The 27,404-nt window shown below is 40.1% G+C and overlaps 1 protein-coding gene across 3 annotated transcripts in view; it reads right to left on the bottom strand.

Annotated features, from left to right (window-relative positions):
* LAMA4 (laminin subunit alpha 4) overlaps nt 1–27,404 on the bottom strand; it is a 107,652-nt gene that overhangs the window by 40,285 nt on the left and 39,963 nt on the right. For all 3 annotated transcript variants that reach the window (XM_085306632.1, XM_085306633.1, XM_085306634.1), the window contains 8 exons: nt 23,356–23,436; nt 17,118–17,332; nt 12,055–12,150; nt 10,557–10,708; nt 10,261–10,371; nt 6,882–6,993; nt 3,256–3,423; nt 1,850–2,043 (listed from right to left, as the gene is read on the bottom strand). In XM_085306632.1, the coding sequence (XP_085162758.1) occupies nt 1,850–2,043; nt 3,256–3,423; nt 6,882–6,993; nt 10,261–10,371; nt 10,557–10,708; nt 12,055–12,150; nt 17,118–17,332; nt 23,356–23,436 (1,129 nt within the window). The remainder of the gene's footprint in view (nt 1–1,849; nt 2,044–3,255; nt 3,424–6,881; nt 6,994–10,260; nt 10,372–10,556; nt 10,709–12,054; nt 12,151–17,117; nt 17,333–23,355; nt 23,437–27,404) is intronic.

Raw genomic sequence — 27,404 nt, 5'->3', positions numbered from 1 at the left:
AAAAGATATACCCACATCCAAAAATGTCTGTGAATTGCTAAAAGACAGTGTTACCATTTTTGTCATGTTATTAAAGTTAATTCAAAACATAAAGTGATAAACTAAATACATTTTAGACAAATTGGAAGCCCAAGTTTTTTCCCAGACRTCTCTAGTAGCTGCATATTATAACGAGACTCTTCACATTTTCTTGTCATTGGGAAAGAAATTTTTTTTATTTATAGGAATTAATTTCCTTTTATAATACAGACTGAGCAATTATTCGAATAAAGCATCATTCAGTGCACTGCCAATAGAGACAAATTAGACATGGGCTTTTCATGGTGGCCTGGAGACTAGTTTGTTCTGGAGGGTTTTTTTTTTTTTTAAATTTGCAGCGTGAAGATGTCTTTTCCTTGACAATAGTAAAGCTAATGTGAGCATTCTCTTTGGTACAGCATCTGCCTCCATTGTGAGGAATAATGAAAAATCCAACTGGTTAAAAACAGTGAACAACTATGACGACATCCAGCATACTTCAGGCTTCACTTCATAAATAGGAGACAAGCTGCAGCTCTGCACTATAATTATTAAACAAAGGAAAACCAGAAGAGACTGTACATAAGGATCCCAAGCCTCTTGTAGAACAATTCACAAGAACAGTATGCCCAGTTTCGGTATTGAATTACTAGACCTCCACATTAGCGTGAGCTTCTAGTGCTACTCAAAGTTCAGCAATGGTCCCTTTGAAACTGAGCGGTTGGTGTGAATTTGCAAGATTGTACTAGTGATCATAAGACTGTCCCCTAAACCTCTCCTCTCAAGAATCCGAATGATTTCAGCCATTGAAATGAAACAGTTTGAAATGGTCCCAAAAGTTCTTCAGTTTTTTTYCTTGCTGAAAAATTAAATGAAAAAGAAACAATTTTGARTGAGACATTCTGGTTTTCCATTGCTGAAATAAACCTGAAGAAAACAGAGTAAGGATCATAGAACTGCTGGAAAGAGAAAGAAATATCTTTTTATATGATTGATGAATTAGGTTATTTTCCAGGATAAGGGACCCTAAAGTTCAATTTCCTCATCAGCCAGACAGGATTTGAGCCTAATCCTTCCCTCCGGCAAATGTGCACTCCTTCCATGCTGTAGGGGACAGAACTCGTCTGAGCTTTCCTCTTCCATGATTACTTTGTACAAAATACTGAAACTATTCATCTGAACAAAAAGTTAAGGGAAAACTAGTCCTATAGCTAAGCTGTTCAACAAGTAGGAAACCTAGTTTCAAGATATTGTGAAGCAGCTAGAGAATGGATTTGAGCTTAATGATGGAAGAGCAATCATTTTTTCCTAAACAAAGGCAGAGAGAGTTTGGAAGAGGCACCATGAAGCCAGTCATAGCCCAGGTCTGGAATGCAGTGCAGAACTGTTATAAATAATGATTTATTAGAGTATAATTTTGTAAGCATGAAGTCCTTCCATTTTATAAACGAGTACTTAATATGCAAAATGATCCCACCACAGTATATACAGTGGCCATGCTACTTGAAATTTTGAGCTTCTTGGGTTTTGTTGTAAAACATTCTCCTATGTTTGAATGTTCATATCAATCTCTCCCTTGGCCCACTGACTCATGCCATGACAATAAATACCAAAAACTTGGTGTTTATTGTCACTCTGTCAAGAAATAATAGCACTCGCTATTTCCACAACTTAGAACTGCAGTGTTGAACTCATCCTGCTGAGCGGTCCAAGTAACTTTTTATCATACTAGTGGTTCCTGTATCCAAATTGTTTGCAGTCTTCTATATTAAACACCAGTAAAAATGGATGATTCACAGACAATGCTTATGATAAATATACTGCATAATACCTCACGCTCTTGAAGATTGGCTATGTTTTCCTTACTTATGTCCTCAGTTTGTATAATGTAGCCAAGTGCCTGGTCTAACGCCTCCTCCAGGTCTGACAGTTTCATATCGTGTTCGCTGAGCTGCTCCAGCACATCCAAAACCAGAGATCTGGTGTCATTGTACCTTTCATGAAACTCTTCAACTTCCTGAAGYACTAGGAGAAAAGTCAGAGGCCAAATTAATTCAAAACCTGGATTTCTGACAAGACTTACCTATGCARCAATTTCTGTTGCTCTTTGTCAGGGGATCAGTAAAACACATTTGTTAACAGCCCACTTGAGAGTTTACTTACGTCACATACCTACATTTTAATTTCCTTCCTCTTTTGAATAGGAATTCAGTGTCTCATTTTAGTATCTCACTTTAGCCTCACTAATCCCCTCTCTCAAATTACAAGCAGCTTTTTCTAAATGAAATCAGTTTTGGCTTTCCTTGCTTTTTAATTTTTTTTTTCATTGTCACGGCTAACCCGTCTGCTCTGGAGAAGACAGTCCTTACTGTGTTAGGGCTCTGACTCATGTTCACTGAGCAAACAGCTGTGAAAATGAAGCCACCACTATTTCCCATCCCAGTAATTGTTACCTCTCTCCTGGAGATTACTGTCCCCATCACGGGCCTGGCAGAGCAGAATGGATGCATTCACACGAGCACCCAGCCCTGGCACAAACCTGCCTTCCTCAGCAGCTATTGCTAAGGCACTGCAGTGTGCAGACATGCAGACACACACATTTTTCTGTCCGTTCTGCCAAGGGGGCAGCAAGYGCCTGCAGAGAGTTGGAGGCGGTTGGAAACAGCAATACCTGCTGCTGCTGCAGTGTGGCTCAGCGAGTTCATCCCTCAGAGCCATGCCACTGCAGGCTCCCCAAGCTCTGTTAGTGAAGTTAGGAAAGGCAGGGAGCCAGCAGGAGCCCTGAAATTTGTTTAATGTTTGACAGTTTCCTGCAATCAGCAGAATTATAGTGGTTTAAGTTAGGGACTCATGGTGAAGTAGGCTCAGGAACTGAGTCTTGTATTACTTTCACATGGGCAGATAATAGTTTTCTTCAGACTTCACTTTCTTGTTCTTTCCCAGATTTGATCTCTCACTTTTTTTTTTTTTTTTTTTTTAATCAGTAGGAGTAGGAATTATTTAATCTCTTTGGCGTCTTGTCCAAGGAATTAACGACAAAAGACTGTTACAGACGCACAGATCTCATGTACTTTGTCTTACATTCTTTTGAACTGTATGTTGCAGCTGCCCAGCACGGTAGTACTTGCTGAGCACTTGCTGATCCTCCCCATGGTTCAGTAACGTACCCAGAACTGCCCAGCGTGTGCCAGCTGTGCATAGATGTATGGATGAACGAAAAAGAGATTTAAAACTCACACTCTTCTGCTGCATTTTCCTCCTTATCTGCAAGTTGCCTCTGATTAGTGAACGGCTTACGGTGTTTGATCTCCTTTAGCATCTCCTCAGCCACATTCAGCTTGTGGGCAATTTCTTCAGGGCTCAGCTCTTGTTGAATTGCATAGTATTTCATCTTGCTGCTGATTTCTGAGGGAAAAAGGAATAGATGATCAATCCAATGTGGCTACAGTGAAGTAAACATTTTGGAGTCCCCTTACTGTTTTTTGAATCCAGATTATGCCGACAGCAAAAGAAAATTTTAATTATCTCATAATTCTATAGTAGATAGTTACTAGGGTTAATCTAGTCTTACAGTTAAACCTGTAAACAAGCCACACTTTCTGGCATATGTAGGGTATCATTAGAAGAGGATGAAATTCAAGCAGGCATGGGTTATGTGCATTATTTGGCTTGGCAGTTCTTACAGACAGGGATCATCTTTTTATTCTGAGTACTGTGGTGTGTAGACTGGGGCTCTGGTCCAGGATTGTAGTTTCTAAATGCTGCCACAAAATGTGATGTTTATTAAATACCAACATCAGCAAGGATACTGAAGTAATCTCTTTGTCCATCTGAAAAAGTTTGGGGGATCCTAAAGAGGAAACATATAGCTTCTGACCTGATATTGCCTAGCTGCTTTGGAGTGGGGTATTATTTCAAAGTTTCAGTCTTGATTCAAAAGACACTGTTGGATCCTTGGAGTGATGTATCTAAAACTGAGTTTACCCACTTCTAATATAGACATTACAAAGCTCATCCTCTTCTCACTCTCTAGTCTAAAATACCAATCACCTTCTCCTTTATTTCCTATGATGTGAATAGCTTTGGCTTGTGTTCACTTGTTCTGTGGATAAACCAGAGCTGGCAAAGCCAGCACTAGGGATCTATAAGATATTTATAAAAAATAGAGGGGCAGTTGTGGCAATGCCACAACTGATTATCTGGCAGACTGTCTTTTTGTGCAGTTTCTGGATGGCTCCTGAGTTCATTAGTGAAGCTTTTCTCATACTGAGCAACAGCTGATCACTAGCAGTGGTTTCATGGATTTCTTTTTCCYTCTCATCCTGGAGCACATGTGTGCATGTGCGCACACATGCACTTTCCCTTCAGTAGAGGGAGTAGAAGTGGCTTACCTTCTACAGCAACAACACCAGGGGATTAATTTTGACCATGGTGGAGTTCATTTTCACCCACTTCTCTCCAACTGCTTTCTGGATTAACAAAAACTCTTTATTCACAGTCACAGATGTTGCTTCCTCTACAATAGCTCAGCCTGACTTGTGCTATTTGGATCCCAAACAAAACATGTTTCTGCCTTCTGTAGTTCCTTCCCCTCCCCGAAAAATTGACAGTACAAAAGCACTATCCACACAGGTCAGCCAATGACTGTTGGTGACATACAGTCTGTGAGGCTCATGCTGACACTTGTGCTCAGTAACTACAGAAACAAAATGTAATGGATGGGCAGAACATCAAACATGATCTAGCATCACAGGTGTAAGGAGGTGGTAGAAGTGTAACTTTTTGTGTGCATAGTCTCAGCCTGTTCCCACTGTGTGACAGGATGTGTTAACTTAACCAAAGTTAGTTGACATTGAAGGAATGGCTGAAGTATGCATGGAGATAATGATCAGCTAGGATAATGCAATTAATATGTAACAACTCCTCATTGCAAGTTATCACAGAGCTTGCAATAATTGCTCTGTGTCAGAACTGCTCAGGTCTCATGTGGAAGAAGACACTTTCAACCTTTTAATACCAAATAGGAGCACTGTTACCTCTTCAATAATGGTATAGGAATGTCATAGTGAGATCCCTGGGACTGGAGATAAATGCGTAAAAGGTGATAACTCTACAAATTCTGAATGTCACAGACCCCTGCACCTCCTCACACCTCATGAATGACTGAAGATCTTTAATGCCAATGACATAAAGCTGCAAAATTTACAGTGAAAAAAGCAAGAGAGATGAAGGCCATCAGCAGTGACTAGGCCTGAGAAGGAAAAGTGTGATCTAGTACATCATCTACATTAATTTATATAGCAAAATGAGGTTTATTTTAAGGGTCTCCTAATTAATCAAAGATTTTTATTAATTGAAAAAGATCTGTTTAGCCTCAGTTGACTGTGAATCTTTCTATTCTGGTGGCAGGTACAGCCTTGGCTTTGTCAAGGGCTGGGTGCTATCAGGAGGCTCTGTGGCAGAACAGAGGCTTTTGTGCCTCTGTGCAGGTGCACAGGGGACAGGGGAGTTTCTGAGTGCATTCCCTTTGGAGTTTTATTACTTTCTGTAGATACAGAACAATAGGCTGTAATAGATTTAATTAGTTTAATTATCTTTATATAGAGTGCAAAATGATGTGTCACCAATACTCCAGATGATCATCTCTGACTAGGAAACCTTTTCTAAGTGCAGTTGTGCTAGATGTTCACTGTGGTCATTTATTCTTTGATATATAATATACTAAAAATTCTTGAAGATGCAAATAGTCTCTCAGGCTCTAAATCAAAATAAAAATCCTTCAACTGAGATTGTATAAAATGCATACATTTACAGTTAGGAAAGAAACTGTGTGTTGATATTTGTGTTAGCTCTTGAGATGCTTTTATTGCTCTTGTGTGCTGCCCAGAGATGGTCTTTATAAGTTTTGTTTGCATCCCCTCACATCATGTGCACCAATAAGTGGGACACTGAGGCAATAGGTGACAGGTTGTCAGAACATTTTACTACCAAAAAAAAAAAAGTATAGGAGGACAACAGCTAATCTCTAATGCTCTCTAGATGTGACTAGACCTAAACTTAAATGGAAATTCTAGTCAGACGAGGCAATAAAAAGCTTAGGGAGAAAGCTGCCACCAGTATTTATGGGGAAGCAGAATGTTCACTGAATTATTTACCACTTGATATCCTGCTGTTTTTAGAAGCATCAGGATGAAGGCATGTGAATTTGCACAATCCTACCCAGCAACAATTTGCTAAAAGATAAAAAATGGGGTTAAAGTAAAACTCACAAGTGGGATCACTAGAGTTAAACAGAGATAACAGTGACTGTGTTGGGTTCAAAATGGGAAACTTCTTATTTTTTTAATCTATCTAGCTTATTTATATGGCCTTCATTAATTATCAGCAGGATAGGAAAAGTGCACTTGCTTCTGTCAGCTGACAAGGAAGGCAGTAAGCAGTTTCATGTCCCATCCTATGCTCATGTTTGTGACTCCAACATCCAACCCCAATCTGATATGAACTCTTTATTTTTTCTTTTTTTAACACAAGTGAATGTGAATTCCTTGAGCAAGTGGTCATATAATCAAAGGCTACAGGCTGAATTAGCTTGAAGTGTTACATGTAAATCTATTTATTATTATTTTTTCTCTTTTAAAGAAAGAAGAAAGAAAAGGCAGCTCTTGTTCTGGGTGTCAGCCCATGTCAGCCCATGGTGTCATTTATCTTTTAAGAGAGACAACTTTTCATCATGGCACTGAGTTTGTAAAAACCTAATGTTTGGGTTGCTTTGTGAGTGATCCCAGGTGCTGTGAAATTGCTGTGCTGGAGGTTTCATTAATATATGCTTGACATTGAGCTGAACCATAAAGAAATCTATTTACCTTGGATGTTATCCCTCATATTACTGAGCTGTTGCACAAGCTGAGTAGCACGGTTGTTGGTCGCTATGGTTTCCTTCTGTACCAGTAGGCCTTTGCTGGATGCCTTATTTCCCTATGAATAAACCATGTGAGGTAGAGATTAGATTTCTTTTCAGATCCATATGTATGTGTGGGGATGAGCAGTGTAAACACACATTTTGCTTTCTCCTGATGAACATATGAAAGTCTATTTATCATATAAAGTAGTATTTACAAAGATGTTTGAAGTGAAGTCTTGTTGGTATTTTCAGAACTGCAGAATGAGAGATTAAAATCTATCCCATGTTTATCCATCATTTGCTGCAATCAAATTGCCATAAATTATGCACAATTGTAAAACTCCCATCTGCTGAGTCTCCTAGGTGTTCTCCTGTTCGATTTTGCTGGGTATTACTTTTCCTGAGTAAGCATATAGACTGAAGAATAAGGTGTGAAGCTCACAACTGTTTTTAGATCAGTGTTTCAGAAAAAGCATGAGGAGCCAATATGCTTAGAAGAGCTCAGCCACACTCTTATCATATTGCATCTGAAGTTGTTCTCTGAGTTCCCTCATATGGTCACAAGGTTATTTGGTCTCCAAACAGGTTATATGGTGAGGCATCAGTTGAGGCTGAAAGGGGATGAAAATTTACCATGTCATAGTTACCATGTTTCCTAAAAGGTCATTGACATTAGCAGTTCTTAGATTTAATTTCCACTTCTATTTCTTAGGAAAGAGAAAAAAGATGACTGCTGTGCTGTCAATGTTTGCTGCGCTGTGTGAGTGTGTGTGCGTCTGCCCTCATCACATGCTTGCTAGTGGTGAAGTTTTGATTGGGTTGCAACAAAGAGAATTCCCACTGGAAAGTTAATTTTGAATTTTGGGGTGCCCTGACACCTAGCAATCCTGAAGATATTTGATTGTTGGCATACACACTTAACGCTTGCTTAATTGTGCACTTGGCTGAGAAATCTGTTTTCATCTTTTGGCCCCATAGCTCTTTGTGTTTTAGCTGCAGACAGTAACTGCTCTAGCAGCTGTGGTAACCCAGAAATATCCCATTTAAACGTGGTTTGCAATTGCAGAAGCACCAGGTGGCGCCTGAAACCAGTGAGAGAGCTGAAAATCTGCAGACCAGGCGCTCTGCAGCTTGCCTGGCCCAGCCTGGCGGTGGGAGGGGGCCTGGCTTTAGTAGGGGATGCAAAAGCGACAGAAATATAATTATATTTGAAGAAAATAAATATAGGAGCTTATAGAAAGAATTTAATTTTATTTCTGTTTGTTAACTGAATTTTAGTCTTTGAAGGGTGAGCAGTATATTTTCTGTTCATATTGCTTTATTGCTATCACAATTTCTTGGGGTTGCTTTGTTGCTTGTCATTGTTATTTGTTACTTATTTTAAGCAACTTGTTGCTCTTTTTTAAAAAAAAAAAATATTTGCCTTTAAATATCATTACCATGAGATTGATGGGAAACATGAAAACGTGAATGAGGATTGCTCTTACTGGCCCTCAAATTCCCACTGACATTTGAAGACTTCACCTGGAATTTGCAAAGAGCCTATGAAGGGAAGATGCTTGGCTCCCCAGATTTCAGGCAAGTTTTCAGTATTCAGAACTAAATGCTGTTTTACTCTAATCCCATTGCAAGCAGACTCACGGATTTACAGATCACATCTACTATTCTCATTTACCAGAAAGAATTGCCTACAATTTGTGCATTCACTCTATTTTCATGGTTTAAATCAGAATCTCCAGTGAACCATGAGGCATGGCAAAGTGCACTTGAAATGCTCTGAATGGAAGACACAGCATAAATCTGCAAGATTCATTCAAAGCTCGAGCACCCAGTTTCCATGAAAGTACCCTGAAAAGAACAAAAAGGGCAATGTGCAAAGTTATTACTGTGGTCTTCCCTCCACTGTGAGAGTCTGGGGCTTTTATATTCCTGCCTTTACAAGCAATCATAGATATTCCCATGGAACAAGCTTTATAAATAACTAGGGAGAAAAGACCACAGGAAATGCTGAATTTATTGGTTCAGGGAAGGTCGAACTGTGGAATGAGCTGAAAAATACACAGCATAATAGTGAAGATGACAAAACTTCATTATCCAAATTCATTAAATATTCCTAGAAAACCTAATGCCTTAACCTACAACCTACAAATGACATAGTGGGACCTAGAGGCCATGTAAGTACTGCCAGATTTTCACCAGTACAGGCTGGGGGTGGGGAGGAGCTGATTTAATCAAACTTTTCTTCTGAAGTCTGTATAATTCTGCGCAATTCTGCAGCGCCGTTCCATTAAGTAAGTGCTATTAAACCCACCAAAACTCAGATTTTCTCTTCCATTTCTCTGTATAGTCCTTTTTACTCKCTGTCTGTCTCTGTCTCTGTCTCTGTCTCTCCTTTTTTTCTCCTCCTTGCTCCTACATTTGAGTTTTTAGTCTACAATATAATTTTAATTTGTCTTGTGAAGGAATTGATAAGTGAGTATATGATCTTACATTTTGCAATAAACATGAAATATACTCTAGTCCTAGTGAAACTGTAGTTGTCTCTGACTGGTGCTAATATAGCTTGATGTATCTTACTAATACACATAATACATCTCAGCAACAGAAAGATGCTTAATAATATCTGTTTAAAATAGAGGAGCAGCAATTCTGAACCTTAATTTGTCTCTTAATGTATTTCATTACAGTATTCTTCTAGGGTGCAGTGAAAGTGTTACGTGCACTGAGAGCAGATAACCTTAATATTATAGCCTGACAATTGAATGTGGGATGTCACATTTATGATTATAATTGTGTTAAAACATACTTTGAGTGCTGATCAGGCTTCTAGCTCAGTAGGTACCTGAAAAACCATTTGAACTGGCAGTTTTGTAACATAATTTGAAGTGTCTAATTGAGGTTAATTTAAATTTTATGAGAGCATACATGTAAAATCGATACAATGCAAACATTACCAAAGTCAATCTGAATTACTTTAATTTTGGTTACTTTACTTAATTAGAARTCAGAAGTTGAAATATGTCAGATCAAATGTTGTATGTGTGGTGTAGGGAGTAAGGTAGGAGTGCAGATCCTGAGGGAAGATTTTTTGTGATCAGTAGCAAACTTCTGACTACATTCAATGGACTTTGGCCCTGTATCTTTCCTTTTCTGGAGACAGACTGATAGGTCATTTACCATTTTAGTTCAGAGCTCAATTAGCTCCTGTTCCACAAAAATACAAAGTTCTCTCAAGCATCTTTTGGGGCACTCACACCCTTACGTGGTGAACCTCTTAAGCCGTAATGTGAATATGACAAACCTGAAACCCTCAGTACTTTGTCAAAAGGCTATACACAAACCTGTTCATCAAGTATTGCTGTGTCTGCCAGCAGATCATTCATTTCAGCAGCAACATCATCGACCTGGACGGTCCAAAGTACAGAATGATCRTTTTTTTGGGACATTGCAACCTGTGTGGGGCAAAAGACAAAAACAAAACTAGTGTAATGGATAGGAAATTCTTTCTCTAATGAATACCATGTGAGTGATATAAGAATTCAGTAATACTGAGCAGGAACTGAAATATATGTGTAACGAGTAGCAATTCATAGAATAAAGTTACATTAGAAAAATAAAATTTCACCAGTGTTTGTACCTGGAGATGGGTGGCAGTGAGGTTGAGGTCATTCAAGCGTTTGTGAGCTGCAACTCCTGTAGAAATGCTCAGTAAAGTTGATTTGCTTTCATCAATAGCCAGAACTGCTAATTGGATGTCATCGGTCAAATCCCAAATACATTTATCGCAGCCTGATAAAAAGATAAGAGTGACATTTTTCTTTTAGTATTTGTGTCAGTTAAAAAATAAATATTCTTTTCCTTCTTAAATTTACTCTCTACTGCCCTTGCCCCATGGGGTTTCCTCTTTTTGTTATTGATGGATACTGATGGATACCCATTTTTCTTTCACTTTCCTTTGCCCGCTTGCCAGGTCCCACAGTACAGTCATGATGCTTGCAGCTGAAAAGCACCATATGGGACGAGTCTGAGAGCCAGTCAAGGCGGCTTCATAATCAGTAGGGAGAGAGAGATATGAGGCATTTCCTGGCTATTCCCTAAAGGCTCTGTATGTTTGTAGCCCAAAACCCAGCAGATTGGGGTCAAAAAGTTAATTTTGTTACAACCCAAAACTCTGTATTAATAATTTGGTGATATGAGAAGTCAGGATGTACAGCAGCCAGACTCCTGGCTCGCTATGCAGTTTGGAGCCAACTTTTAAAAGCACAGTCATAACATGTTTAGATTATGCTTTCATAGAACTGTATCCCTGTACCTACTGAATGCTTTTAATACCATCTAATTTTTAGTGACGTTTGTGCCACTACTAAATATAAAGAGTCTTAGATGAACATGAAACAGTTTCCTACATAAACTTTTGCTTAGTGTTGCTTATTGCAACAGCTCCCAAATGTTTGCATTTTGTTTGTGCTCCTGGGCACATGACCGCTTTTCACTGCCATGGCTGTTTCTTGGGAACTGGTTTAGAAACCCATGCTACGTGGTATGCATTATACCATAGACATAATTATACTAGCATTTTTAAACAATCCATGTTTACACATAGTTACAACATAGTGCTATTGGAAACTCCCCAGGCTTCCTATAGTTCATATAGGTGAGATTATGGAAAAGCAACTGATTGATTTATATATGTCAGATTGGCAACAGCAACAATTTATGCTGAGGTGTGCACAAAAGTAGGAGAGCAGAACTGATATGTAAGATAGCCCAGATGACATGGTTGGCAATTTTTAGGGCCAGAATATATTCCAGAATATATATATATATTTTTGGCAAGCCCTGTGCCTCAAAGTCTAGAGGAGTGTCTTTGTGTACCTAATGCTCCGCAGTTTGTACCTAAGCATTCAGGCCTTATTACAGAGTGGAATGTATGAACGTACTCATTCAAGCCAGCAAACACAAGTTTAAATACACCGTCAGTGAAGCAATGCACATATTAATGTGTAAAAGTGCCCTGCAGGATCAAGTTCCAAGGGCTGAGCCCATGTGAGAACTGAGCTCTTAAGGTCATATATGTAGGCATCTAAATACAAGAGTGATATTCATTTTTGGGGTTCTCTTAATAATATTCTTACTGATGGTTGGACAGTCTGTTCCAGAAGAAATTTCAGGACTGTCTGCTAGACATTCTCCTGTTTTGCTGTCGCACATTCTTCCTCCACAGTTACATGCTGCAGCAAAAAGAAAGGATTTTTTTAAAACAGTGATCTTGAAAATGTACAACCAACCTTTCCCTGCAGACACTTATGAAACGATTACATGTAGAATTGTGCCTAGATGCTCACACCAAAATCAGGGGCTTCTGAGCCTGAATTTTCCTTATGTGTATAGGAAAAGGTTTCCTTTGAAATGAAGAGCTTGCAGGCGAATTAGACCACATAAATATGAGATGGGAAACAGTATGTGCTGAACTGACTTCTGCTATTGCTATTCAAAGGGACTTTGACAGGCTGGAGAAATGGGCAGAGAGGAGCTTCATGAAATTCGGTAAAGGGAAGTACAGAGTCTGAACCTAGGGAGGAATAATGACACACAACAGTACAGGCTGGGGGCTGACCTGCTAGAAAGCAACTCTGCAGAAAAGGGCCTGGGAGTTTTGGTCAACATGTTGGCTGTGAGCCAGCAATGTGCCCTTGTGGCCAGGAAGGCCAGTGGTATCCTGGGGTGCATTGCCAGCAGGTTGGGGGAGGTGATCCTGCTCATCTACTCAGCCCTGGTGAAGCCTCATCTCGAGTATTGCATCCAGTGCTGGGCTCCCCAGTACAAGAGAGATGTAGAGCTACTGGAGAGAGTCCATCAACGGGCTATTAAGATGATGAAGGAACTGAAGCATCTCTCATATGAGCAGAGGCTGAGAGAGCTGGGACTGTTCAGCCTGAAGAAAAGACTGAGGGAGTATAAGTATCTGAAGGGAGGGTGTCAAGAGGATGAGGCCAGACTCTTTTCTGTGGTGAACAGTGACAGGAATAGAGGCAATGGGCACAAACTGAAACACAGAAATTTCCATCTTAGCATAAGGAGAAGCTTCTTTACTATAAGAGTGACAGAGCACTGGAACAAGTTGCCCAGAGAGGTTGTGGAGTTTCCTTCTTTGGAAATATTCAAAAGCTATCTGGATACAATCTGGGCAACATGTTCCAAGTGATGCTGCTTGAGCAGGGCAGTTAAACAAGATGATCTCCAGAGGTCGCTTCCAACCTCAGCCATTGTGTGATTCTGTGATTCTTCCAGCCTTCCCAGCTGGTCAAAAGCAAAAGCAGAGAGACCAGGGTTGTCCAGTTGAGTCATTGTGCATTATTGTCTAGAGAAAGTGATGTTTAGGTGATGGGCAAAGGAAAACAGTACAACTGAAGTTAATTATTAGTTATACATCTGCAAAGGCCTGTGGAATTGTTCAATACCACATCAGGCTGCCGTTTAATAAGCTTTCCAACTTAGAAAGGATTAATAATGGGCTCCAATTCCATCATCACATTGAGCATATCAAAAAGTAAATATCTCCTACCACTTACAGTGAAGAGTAAATGAGGTTTTACATTGTTTTTAGGCTATGTTTTTACTACCAGCACAAGTGGCTTTTTAAAAAGTATAATTTTTAATCTGAAGTGTCTCTTTAAAGTTTTAATTGGCCTTTTAAGATATATTATTTAAAGATTAAAATATTCCAGGAACTCTTTGATAGAAAAACAAAAGCTCAAGTAGCACATAAGAACAGCAGAGATTTATCTGGAATTCATTTTGCTCTTATTTCATCAGAATCTCATGTAACAAAATTGCTCACTGCACTTTATTGCAGCTCACTCATTCTTTTCTATGAGTTACCCCTATATTTACATTACACATTGCACATTCGGGGAATTTTCAGGGAAAATGTGTAATACAGCTTCAAAGTTACCATTATGCACTAACATTGGAATAATTTTGTGTAATTGAACTGGTGCCAGTGGAATTACTCAGTTTTTGTATTAGTGTGAAAACAGAATTTGATTATGACTTTTATTGGGTAAGGATATTTTGATCTCTCCACAATCTGCATGTCTCCACAACCTGGCTGTCTCCTAGCTCCTGGATCTACAATGTTTTAATTTATTATTTCTTTTGTTGAGAAATGACAGAAAAGTCTCAGTTGAAAGCAGAGATCTGCCTTTACCTACACAACAGGATTCAGGCTATTCAAAAAATAATTGGCAAGATTACAGGAATAAGATTAAAATTTGGATTAGGTTAATATTCAAGAAAACCAAATTGCATCTTCATATTAAACAGGATATGTATTTCTTTATCACAAAAATGCTTAAAATAAATTCATTTCCAAAGCAGGCCTGATAATTTTTCATCTTTTTGTTTAGAAGGTACCATATTTTTAATGGGCAATTTAGACTTCCAGTGATGTTCTGTCTTAATCTTGGAGACATCTTCTAAATTTACCTTTATTTCTGAGGGACATTTGTAAAAAGCTTTGAAGTGTGACTATAGGCCATATAGTTAAGGGATGTATTGAAAAGAGGCTGAAAACTACTACCCACCTCTACACAGATTTTATCTTTTGCTAGAAAAAAAGAAAAGCTTATCTTAGCTGGATAGAGCTGATTTCACTCTCCTAAAATTTTTTGTTGGGTACCCAGTGAGGTGCTTTATGACAGACATGTACACAAACCCTCAGTTTCTTACGCTCTTTTCATTTTTTGTATTTTTACATTTTAAAGAAGATATTTGTCTTATTTCAGAATCAAATTTTTCCTAAATTAGAGTTCCCAATTATTCCAAAATGATGAAGTATAAGCTAGCCTTGTTAAGTACCAGAATGTTTTGGATATCATGGATATTCTGATTGATGTAGGTAACTTTGTGTTTAAATAAACATTCTATGTGGTAGATAGACCAAGCATGTACATTTTTATGCAGTGTTTCTGTTCAGCTACCATTTGTGAAATATCTATATTCTGAATTTTAGCAGAAGTGAAGATGAAATTAAAACTGTGTAATTCTGAAACGCAACATATCAAAATCAGGATTTACTATAGTCAATGATAGGATTGAATTCACTCTTAAAGAGAGAAAGGATACACCTTTCATAACATACTCAATTTCCCAGGTACTTTTTATATTTGGCAAAGATCAAATACTAGAAGAAAATCTGCAAATGAAGAGGATTACCAAGCTGATTTACAGTCTTCATGAAAAACCTATATAGAGAAATCTGGTGTACCATGAAATCCCACTTAAACTCTATCTCAGAAATGTAAATAATACCTAAGCATTCTGCCTCTAATTCTTGCAACTCCTTAAGGACATAAACCCAAATTATATTGAGGTGATGAAAGTGTTACTTACTTAAGTTTAGGTACCCTACATTCAGAAACACTTTCCAAATATACAACTTGTGTAATTTGCTTAGACACTTAAAATGCTCTATAATCCTCAGACTTCTGGCCAAACTATTCTAAACTGTTTGAAGAGCTATTGCAGACAGCCAGAGCACCGTTGCTGTGGCTGGGTGCGTATCTTTTGCCTGACGGCATTCAGGATCCAGAAACTAGATCCTGTCATTCTTTATGGGAGAACTGCAATTAAATAATCTCCAGTAAAATGAATAAAACAGTGAGTTGCATGAACAAGGCGTGCTTTTGCAAGGTTAATATCACAGAGATGTTAAATTGCAGGCCTTTGGCACCTAAAACCAGGCGAGGGCATACTAGTCCCTATGGTGTTTGCCTTTTTGGCTAGTCTGCATACCTAGGCACAGCGTGCTGGCACTTGGGATTACTGTCTGTAGTTAACAGCTCTGCCATTTCAGTGTAAATAGAATTTAGGCACTTGACTTAGCAGTGTGAATTACATCTCAGAGCAGTCACTTGACTTCTAGCTGTCACAGTATAGGAAAATAAAACTGGTAGAGACCATTAGTACCATCATATTCAGTCCACTGCATAAGACAGCAGCACAAAAGACACTTGAGTCGAAAGCATCTGCAGAACCTCCATCCTACAGGTCTCCAAACACTCCTTAGCACCTTATATGAAATTAGTAGAAAACAAAATCCCCCAAATCATTATACAGTGAGTCACAAGAAGAAAGCATGTTTGGTCAAGACATATAGGACTATAGATGCTGAGGCCTATAGCCCAATACTTTAACACTCCAGCACTTCCAGTCCCCAGGCTGGGTGCCTGCCTTGGCTGTCTGTGACCCGCAAGCCATGCTGAGAGCTAGGAGAGAGCCATCTCCTCCATTTTGTGATCTGTTCCCTAAGGGAAGAACCCGCAGGAGAGTGGCTGGGAGGAAGCCTGGAGGTCTGAGCACCTGCATTATGACTTTAGCTGTGGCTATTCCTCAGTGCTTTGAAATAAGGTGAAATCTCTGCTTCCAGAAGCCGAAGCAATGAGAATGGGCACAAGGCTAAAGTTCTTTTTGTATCTGACATCTTGTAAATTAGAAGAATAAGTGTCTTTGAGGCTGTAGGTCTTTGTGACCCCTCTGTGTAGGTTTGTATAGGTAACTCTCCTCTGGATAGCACCTTACCAACCACTGGGACTCGAGTCATTGCAGAGGTGGAAATATGGTAACGAACAAGATGACACAGCTACATGGAGAATGCACAGCACATTATCAGGTGAAAACAAGAAGAAATGAAGCTAGGATCTGGTCAGAACTGTACCCCTAAAAAATGCCTTCAGATCCTCAAGTGCCATCAGTTTGAGTGGGTGTGTTGTACAGCATGGGGTACCAACAAATACAGTGGTGAAGTCTCTGCCTAAAAGAAAGTTTAGAGTCCTCATTTAATCATAGAATCAGTAAGGTTGGAAGGGACCTCTGGAGATCATCTAGTCCAACCTAAGACAAGATACAGGACACAGCAATGCCTACATTCATTCTGCCAGGTGTTTGATTGAGATGTTGGAGTTTGGAGTCTTAGACTTCCTCATAGGCAATGGAAAGAGGGAGAAAGTGCCAGGAAATGATTCAGCTGAACAGGCGTCTAAATGATCCCACTAGAGAGGTGGTGGGGAGCACAATGTAATTCCCAGTGCCACAGGAGTCCTCCTGATGGCTGCTCTTAGTATCTCTACTAAGTAGTGCATATACTGTGATGTGCTGAGTTTTGCTGTGCTACGCTATACCAAACTACAGTCAATACCTGTACAGTTTTTAGCGAATCGGGCATCCCCGTAGTAACCCGGCGCACACTGTTCACACTTGAACCCTGTGGTGTGGTGCAGGCAGTTGCGGCACTGGCCAGTCACTTCATCGCAGTCTTCAAAAATCAGGTTTGGGTCCGAGTTGCCACTGCAGTCACATTTTTTACAAGTGCTTCCAATTAGCAAGGGGTTTCCATAGTAACCAGGGGCACACCTGGAAGGAAAAGCAAGCCCAGAGGTGACCAACAATGACATTCCCATCTGTGGTACTATTTTTTCTCTGGCTTTATTTACATCACCATGAATTGATGACAATCTGCAACTACTAAGAGACAGAAGACAAATTAGGAACTGTAATCCTGTAGAGGCTGTGTTGTGAACTAGTCTCATTCCATATAGTTGTTTATTTTTCCCTTCTTGAACACTCCTGGTACCTCAGTCACATCAGTCTGTATTTTTTTATTTGTGTCTTTAGTGATGAAATGATTTGTTCCCCATTGTTTTAAACTGCATGACAGAATGACCTTGGCAGAGAGGTCTGCCTGCAATTCTGCTGTTTATTTTGGCCTCTGTCAGCTTTGGATCTCACCAACTATATTGTGTTCTATAGGAAATGGGAGAGAGAGACTGCATTTCATGATGTGGAAAATCAGAGGAAATGCAGGCTCCATTTTCGTTATGATGCACATAACAAAGTTCTGACCAGAAGGGATCTATATAAATATTTCTGTGATGAGACATGCGATAGTTTCTGGTTTTTGCAAAACAAAACAGTCTACTGAAACAACCTCCCTTTTATATCCCCACCGTTTTTCAGATATGGTTTATGATAGCCTGTTGGCTGAGGCCAAAGGACTAAGAGCTGCCACAAGGCGAGAAGGGGAAGATTCTTCTGTTGGTTTCTGGTAGGAGAGACAAGCACCGCAGGGAAGGCCTGCAATAGGCCCAGTTTGTTTTTCATGTTTTATCACTTTTGGGAAGCATTTCTGTTGAAAACTTGCTGCATCATAGTATGGAAGAAATGTATGGAAGAAAACTGCAGTGATTTTTGAAAGTCTAGACAAACCAACTTTTAGCAAATCTGGCGTCCCTGTAGTAACCCAGCACTCAATGAGAAAGGGCACAAGGCTAAAGTTCTTTCTGTATCTGACAGCTTGTAAATTAGGGAAAAATAATCCTGTGCACCAGTACAAGCTGGGGGCTGACCTGCTGGAAAGCAGCTCTGCAGAGAAGGACCTGGGAGTGCTGGTGGATGACAAATTGACTATGAGCCAGCAATGTGCCCTTGTGGCCAGGAAGACCCAGTCCTTGAGTGCATTAGGAGGTGTGTTGCCCACAGGTCGAGGTCCTCAGCCCTGGTAAGGCCTCATCTTGAGTCCTGTGTCCAGTTCTGGGCTCCCCAGTACAAGAGAGACATGGAGCTACTGGAGAGAGTCCAGTGTAGGGCTACGAAGATGATCAGAGGGCTGGAGCATCTGCCCTGTGAGGAACGGCTGTGAGATTTGGACCTGTTTAGCCTGGAGAAGAGAAGACTGAGGGGGATCTTATCAGTGTATACAAATACCTTAAGGGAGGGTGACAAGGGAGTGGGGCTAAACTCTTTTCACTTGTCCCATGTGACAGGACAAGAGGAAATGGGCAAAAACAGAACCACAGGAAGTTCTGCCTGAATATGAGGAGGAATTTCTTCACTGTGAGAGTGACGGAGCACTGGAGCAGGTTGCCCAGAGAGGTTGTGAAGTCTCCTCCTCTGGAGATATTCAAGGCCCGCCTGGATGCAACCCTGTCTAACATGTTCTAGGTGACCCTGCTTGAGCAGGAGGGTAGGACTAGATGATCTCCAGAGGTCCCTTCCAACCTTACTGATTCTATGATTCTAACTGTACCTAATGTTCCTGGGCAGATGGTGACCCTAAGCTAAGACAATAGTGAATAGATTTGATGACATCATTTGGAAAGAAAGGACAGATGCTCTGTTACAGAAGTCCCTGTGGATAGCAAGGAGCAGACTTAATCCTATACGCTACAAGTACTTTTGCAAAAGAGCAGAAATAGCTGATGAATGGCAGTTGCTGGCAGCACTGCAGCGGTTAGCTGCAGCAGCTGGAAGAGGATGGACGTAGCCAGAGTGGTGAGCAGAGCTGGCACAGGAACAGGTATGGAACAGCTCACAGGAGCAGGGCTTCAACCAACGGCATTTCTGGAGGAGCTGGCAGCTGGAGCAGTGGTGAGACAACCAGTGGGGTTACCTGGCAGGATGGAGGGCAGCCCGTGCTGCTGGCGGTGTCACCGAGGGGTGGAAAGGGGACTTAGCACCCAGCACCTTGCGCTGCAGAGCTCGGGGACTCATACCCCCAAACTGGGAATGCAGAACTACTCCTTGGGGATAGCGGCCGCTAGCTGGCCTAGCTTAATGAAGAAATCAGTGGATTGAATAGTTGTGGCAATAGTTTAGGTAAGGAGTAGTTATTGTATTTTATTCTATTTTATCTCTCTGTTGTCTTTTGCTTTTCTCTTATCCAAAAAGACCTGTTTTGAAATGCTGTTTTTGCTGCTGTTTGTGGGTGGGGAGGGTGAGCTCTCAGGCAGTTTAGTTTAATTTTCCCAAGTTTCTGGCTGGTGACTTGAGCTGGGGTCTGATATCTCCTAAAATGTGAACATAGTCAAATCCATGTTCTGCTATATCTGAACGATAAAAATGTAGGAGATCTGATAACAGCTTCTAGTTTTAATCTCTTCCTATGTTTGCTGAAGGTTTTTTTTAATAAAGAAAGTAATTTCTTCAACACTGCTTTGTTCATGTTCCAGGCCTGAACCCTCACAGTAAAAGCATATATAAAATTTTAAGCATCTTAATATAAACCACTTGGCTGCCTCAGTTATTGCCTTTGCCAATGACAAAGACGCTAGTTGTCTCTTTGCAGCTCTCTCTGAATCTTTGATGCAGATCTTATCGTTTGGGTGACCCAGATGTAAAGAATAAAAGTGTGGTCTGAAGTTTTATGCATCCTTTGAAGAAATATGAATAAAACAGTGAGCTAAAGAATGTGATTTAATTGATTTTGGTGGAGTCACTCCCCATTTATGTGGGAGTGGGGGTTAGAACAGGCACTCATGGAAATGCTCCAAAAAGCTTACTATAATCTTCTAATATTGTAAAGCCTATATGAGATAGTCATATTTTTCCAAATTTCCAAATTTCAATACCTTTATGGAGTTTGAAAAAGAAAAAAATACTCCATGATTTAAAAAGGGTTCGTCTAACCATTTGATTTGAGCTTTCAAAATCTTTCATCCTTTTTAAAATTTCCTGTAGTTAGTCATTTTCCAAATGATTATCAATCTGTTGTGGCCACCAATTCATGTCACAGAGGCCACTGAACACTGCTGAGGTGATAACTGTGTTTTGCTTACCTCTAACCAGGCGTAGCTCTCAATCATTGTCTACCAAAGACTCTATACTATTCCCATCATTCCCATAGTATATGTTCCCTCATAAGAACAAAGTGATTTGTTTTCTCTTTTCTGAAAGATACCGTTTTGTTTGCTTGCCAGAAGTGTAGTAGACAGTGCTCACATCCTCACAGATGTATTTCTGGGCCTGGAAGTAAGTGCTGTTTTCTATGATCATCTGACTCACTTTCATTAGCCATCTCTCATCATCTGGAGTAGCTGTCTAAAACAAATAGAAACTTTTACAGCTGAAAATAAATGTGTCATCTTCACTTTCCTTTTCCCTTTCCCTTTCCTTTTCCCTTTCCCTTCTCCACTCAGTACATTTCATAGGTTAGGACTGTGCTTGGCCTCTTTGAGAGCTGATGCTGAGTGAGACGAGCAAAGATAGCTGGACGGAAACGTACTACTCCAGGTCTGCGTTTTATGGTCCAAAAAAGTAGAGATCCACGGTAAGTGCCTTTTCCTCCCCTGTATCAATAAATGGCTCTTTGTTGCTGATGAAGAGTATTTCCTCTCCCTTGCAATTTTTCAACAGCGTGGAAATAATAAAGCTGCTAAGTTATCTTTGCTTCACTTCACAGCCGTGTTTGCTTCCTGTAATTATTGGTGAGTAAGAAAATAACTTCCCCTTCACTGGCAATGCCAAAAGGACTCTTTTCCTGTGTTCAGTTTAGGTGATATAGTATCATGTGTTCAGTTATCTTTTTTAACATTTGGACATTAGTAAAACCTAGATTTCATCTGTCACCACTTTAATACCTTGTTGTTGGAGTCAGGGAACAAAATGTTTCATTCCTCAATTTCAAATTGGGAGGTTGGTTTTCCCAGTCCCTAGCAAAGGCCTCCATGATTTTTCATCTTTATTTGCTGGCAAACATAACAGAAACTGGATAGATTTGTGCCACATCTCCAGAGCAGCACAAGAAAACTTCCTACATGAATGCCAGAGGATATGGAGCTGATTGCCTCCTGGCGTGCTGAGAGATACCATGCGCTGCCCGTGGCGGGATGCCCACAGCTCCCTACCTCACAGCACTGTGATCATGATCATGATCACCTCAGAGAGCTAGTAAAGAGGGGCAGGGGGACAGAGCAGGGCGGTCAGTGGGCAGGATGTGGCCTTCCTCTCCCTTTACTAGGTTGCCTTCAGGCAAGCGAAATTAAGCAGGACATGGTAGTAATGCCCTCTGAAGACACAAGCCGCTATTCGGGTTGCGGGAAAGACGGGGGCAATGTCCCTTTTTGCTAGCATTCAGGACTGCTGATGGAGGGGAGGCCAGAAACACAGTGCTCCTGCCGGTGTATCGGCAGCACAGCGGCTAGAAAGAAAGTCTTATTCGCTACTGCTCACCACTTAACCTAACAGTTAGTCAAGGACTTAAGGTAGTGACCCAGACAAGCTGATTTCTTTCTGTATCCTTTTCTAACCCATCTAGTTGCTGAGCTTTACCTTCTTTGAGACAGATGCACTGTGTAAGGCTGGTTAGTGGCTATTAGAAAACAAAGCTGTATTATTCTCCCCTGCTATTATAATCTGCTACTTACTTCGTAGGATTTGATTTGCTTGTAGTCTAGGATAACTTTAATAACCATTAAGGCACTTCACTGACCTTTTAATTGTCTGCATTTTCTTCTGTGTATATATTTGACATTTCAGAAGAATGAAAGGATGTAGTCAAAGGATTGGAAATAAGCTCTTTTCTTCCATTTTTGTATCTGCTGTGCAGAAGGCTTTCACTATTGCTGTCACCATATTGGTAACACAGAGGTAATACGCTGATGTGTTGAGCCATTTATAAGGGCAAAAACCTTCACTCTTTCTGTTTTTCGTCTTACCTTTTTCACATTGTTTCCTATCTTGCATCTTGAGCATCACTTTTCCCCCTTCTCTGGTAGTTATGTTAAGTATCAACTGAATTCAAGACTTGCCCATTAATGACAGTGAACTGAGTTCTTTAATAGACTGAGTTCTTCTAAAATGGGTGCTGAGGAAGCCAGCTGTCTGAGCCATCCTGTACCCCTCAGTCTGTGTTAGGGCTGCTTAAACTTAGTCACTGCCCAAGGAGAAATTCTGAGTTAGAATCAGGCCTCTGGTATTCACTGAAATGTCGTTCATGTGTATTCATAGAGAGTAAGATGGCCTTTTACAAGATAGGATAATAAGCTAACTTTCTACTATGTAGTTCCATTTAATTATGTACTTAGTAATTTAGAATATTTTTAGTGGAAATTGCTTCTGGGCATCAGGGTAAATTGAAAAACAAAACTGACCCACGGGTGCTTTGCTGACTTGGTTGAATTATGTCTATGAAGTATATCTGYGAAGCTGTATCTGATCATTAAGAATTTGATCACATAATTCATTTTTCTCCCTTACTTCAGAAACATTTAATTGGTCGAACCCTGTCATGTTTTTAGAGTGGGAAATTGCAAGAGGCATCCATGTGGCAGTGATTTTTCATTTCAGCAGCTGTTTCCAATTTGTATTTCATATTTCAGTCTGTAAATTGTATTCATTTTAGGAAGATAACTACAGATAGGTACAATAAGTGCAAGAAATGGACCAGGATATATCAGATGTAAATGTCTGTCTTGCTCAGCCCTGTCTCTGCATCAGTTTCTTGCTGCTTTTTTGTGGAAACTGAATGAGATCCTTAAACAGTCATGATTCAGCCTAATGCTTACACATGCACAAGATTTCTCCCCAGTATGGGAAGGCTCCCTTGAAGGCTTCTGAACGTTAGTACTGTTGACCAGGAAGTCATCCTTTTAGTTCCTTACCTTTCACAGTTCGGTCCTGCATAGTTTTCCTTGCAGACACAGCGTATACTTCCACTTTTTCTGTAACAGGAGACTGCAAAGCTGGAATTTGATTAGAACAGAGAGAGTAATGAGCAATGGCAAATACTTGGGAGCATTTGTTTGCTATACTATGGACATTTACTGATGATGTGGGCTCTGGCTCTTGGTTATTTATTGCTGAATATTCTTTCACTGGTATCACTAGGTTTCTAAGCTCTCTCTGTTAGCCGCATTTTACCCAGTGTCTGTCTTTTTAATTAGTGTAGGAAGCACCTCGTTGTGCTATGGAGGTATATAAGCCCCAGATACATGCAGATTCTTATCTTGCAGTGAAGATCAGATAAGCTTGCAGGTTTCCATAGATATATTTTAGATAAGGAGCTTAGAATAAATGTATATGTTATGCGATTCTCATTTGTTCCTGTCTTTAAGTCTAAGGGAAAAAATACTGCTTATGAAACAGACTGCATTGAGCACTTTTGGAATTTAGACTCTGGAATGGGCACAGCAGTTTCCTATACAATTCTCAATTTTCCTCAAGCCTGATCCAGAAGTACAAAGTGGTGTTAACTGAAATCAGTGTTGCTATCTTCATTTCTAATAACTGGGGTCTCACTGTGTAAGCAGGAAGGAGCCTGGGGCCTGTTGTGAGACCAACATGCCCATTAGTGATACTGATGGCAGTAGCGCTTTCTGGTGTCATTTTCACTAGAGTGGATTCTAAGACGTGGATTCCTTTGCTTTCTTAAGTTTTCAGGTTTTAGCCACTGTAACAGAATAGAAGGAACTGCAGCAGCTTGATTTAGGTAGTGTACAATTCTATACGCTTCAAATACAGAGATGTACATGACTTAAATACATTTATGGTAAAAAAAGTATACAGTCTTAAAGATGTTTTCAATTAGATCCTGATACAGACTGGAATGCAGTTAAAATACTGAGTGGCAGCAGCTGCCGGCGGCAGGCCAATGGCTCTTAAAATGGAGCTCCTTGGTTCCACTGCTAACCTGATCCTGTTTAGTATCAGCTATGATTCTCAAAGGACTGCATACCCCCTTGCAAACTGGCAGAGCAAAAATCATTATATGCCTTTTTTCCTCTTGCACATCTTCTGTTATATTATTACACCAATCTGTGCTGGGCAGCTGTGGCCAGGTTGCATCCCTTTTGCTCAAAAATGCAAAATGCTCAGAACGATGGGAAAGAGCATGATCCAGGAATGAGCAACATTAAAAGGTGACAAGAATTCCTGTAAAGCTTCAGTTCTCACCAGCATCTCTCAGCTGGTGGGACAACGAGGGTCAAATAAATAGATGTCTGTGTTGTCTCAAAACATTTCATACAGCCAGAAAGAGCATGGAATGAGCTTCTTCTCACACAATTCACAAATTAATTAATTTCAGTTTAAACTTTTATGAGAACATATCTAGAAAATATAGCAGTTTTGGCAGCCTTCCTCTTCTTTTATTGAGGCTAATTCCTTCATATAGTTGAACAAACCACATTGTGGATTTAAATTATGAAATAAGACTGAAGCCTTCCTGAGTTTTTATATTTTTTGTGGTCATTTAGAGAAAGAAAGTTCATAAAATTCCCTCAGGTTTAAAAAGAAGAAACATCTGCTGGAATCTTTCTTTATTCCAAAGGGATGACATTATTCTAAAATTTCCCAGGATAGCAGATATGAAGATTGTTTGGCCAGAAAAAAATCCAGAGGCACACAGACTTTCCCAAGAACAAACACGTATCTGATGATTCTGTCAGTTTTCGGATTTGGTCAGTTTGTCTAGCTATTATGAATTCACAAGCTATTTCCAATTTAAAGCAGACTGCAAAACAGCATGCTTTGAATGCTCTGTATTTAAGGCGTTTAATGCTTTTCTGCTTTCTGATAGAGTTACTGTTTTGCCTTAGTATAAATTGACTAGGAATACTGGAGAAATAATAAAAAACATAAGAGCGGATGTTTGTTCTTTGAATTTAATTATGCAAGGCTCAGTGTTGCTCAATCGCTGTTATTGGCTTGTGTTCCAGCCCCAGCTGAAGGCTGTTGTGTGGTCAGGTCTTTCTCACACAAGAAGCTGTACAGACAATTGCTGCACACAATTTATATAGAGACCTAAATGAAATTGGGATAAGATATTTCTTTAAATATTGCCTTTAGGACTTGAATATAAGGGGAAAACCTGTAAAATTGAACCGTATCTTTGCATGAGATGATCTTAAAGAGGTGACACATTGCTTCTAACATGTAAGCATCTGCATACAGGCTCTTTGCTAGGTTTGTTCTTCCTTCCTGATCCTGTACTGCTGTCCTTTGGGGTTTGGGGCTTCCTTATCGCTAGCGGTCCAAAATAGGAGAAGAATATGTCCCTAGCATCAAGGGCTAAGAAGCATAGGCTAAAGCAGGGAATGCTCCTTGGCTTGTGCTCTAATTCCCCATAGTACTGTCCAGAGACTCCCTATAGCTCTGGTGCTTATAGATCCCGTAATGTCAAAAGCACCTAGCACTGAGCTCTACTGGGCTGATGGACTGGTTGGCTCCCTGTTTTTAGGGAGCATTGCCACAAAGCCAGATGACCTGTATGATTGGGCATGGGCTAGGATGAATATGGCTAAGCTGCACTGTGGGAAGGGCAGTCCAGATGTTCACTCAACTTGTCATGCTTGATCCAAATTGGGTCTTGTGCAGTGCTACCTCATTTGTTTGCAGTTTTCTTTTTTTGAGAGGACTGCTCTTTACAAGTCATAGTGGTTGCTCTGTGTCCAGCAACTTAAAAAAATCACTTTCTTTTGCTAAGCAAAGGCATTGCTTCTGACTGTTGTATTTCTGCTATACTTTTCTGGCATTACTTCCATTACTGAAACTGAAAGAAGCAATATGCTTTGTCTGTGGACTCGCTTACTCCTAAGCCTTTTATATAAAGACAAAACAGGTTTTTCCCCTCTCTTGAAGATTTTCTCTCTAATCCTGTCAAAGCTGCAGTTTTTCAACAATAGTTGTTCTCCATGCGCAGCCCTCCTCAGGTGTCTGTAGCTCACTGCAAAAGCCAAACAGTGATCTATGGGAGTCCGACAGGAAGGATTTTGCTCAGTTGCCATTTTGATCCTGTGCCACTGAGCAGCTGAGCAAAATGCAGACCATCCCACCTTAAAGCTATGTAAGTAATCCTATAGCAACCATAAACAAATACAATTATCTCTGAACACAAGGGAGAAAACTTCCCTTTTGAGAAGTCCAGCTGAAATTGGAATAGGAAACAACATAAGGGAAGTAGGTAGCTTGCTAAAAAATAGCCTAAACCTATTGGGAAATATTTGTTAGCATTTCCTCCGTGAATTCAGTGGGATTTGCACAGATGCCACTCTGATGGAGTATGGACCTCAAGTAAGAGCAAGTTGATTATTTCTTTCAGCTACATTACTAATGTACTACTGAAAGTTTGTAATAGTCACCATTTGTAGTTATTTGTTTCCTCTGGAGGCATAAAGTGGATAACAGCTGAGGTCTTTGGCTTGGTCTCTGTTTTTTGATAAGAATAATTTCTTATTCAAAGGTAGCTGTGCATGAGCTGAAATGGTACTGGACCTGTTGCGGTGTCCTTCGGCCCTTTCCTTTTAACTGTGCTTGTATTAACCAGGTCCAGTCACTGATTGCCCAGGAGTCTGTCAGGCAATGTTTTTTCCTGATCAGTTTTACACTCCAGAGGCCACTGATCCATCTTTCTGTCTGTCTCAACCATATACATCCCTGTTGCTGCCGTGTGAGTGAATTTATTCTTTAGGTGTTTTTAAAAATAAGTAGACAGTTATTTTAGACTAGACAGAACAATCTCTCCCATGTTGACGAAGGAGAATGTGAAGCTGTTCAAATATTTCCTCCTCCCTCTTGGTAAGAGTTGATATGAGTGCTTAAAGATATTTTACACCTTCTAAACGAAATGCTGTTTTCATGTGGTTATAAATGTCAGCAACTGACAGTGCTCTTGGTTTTCTTTGCTGGGAAGGGCAGCAGCCCTTGTCTCCTG

Source organism: Rhea americana, unplaced genomic scaffold, assembly GCF_003343005.1.
Source record: "Rhea americana isolate MKP2758 unplaced genomic scaffold, rheAme1 scaffold_243, whole genome shotgun sequence".
Taxonomy (NCBI): domain Eukaryota; kingdom Metazoa; phylum Chordata; class Aves; order Rheiformes; family Rheidae; genus Rhea; species Rhea americana.
The sequence above is the reverse complement of the archived record's forward strand: the minus strand, read 5'-3'. Positions and strand labels throughout refer to the sequence as shown.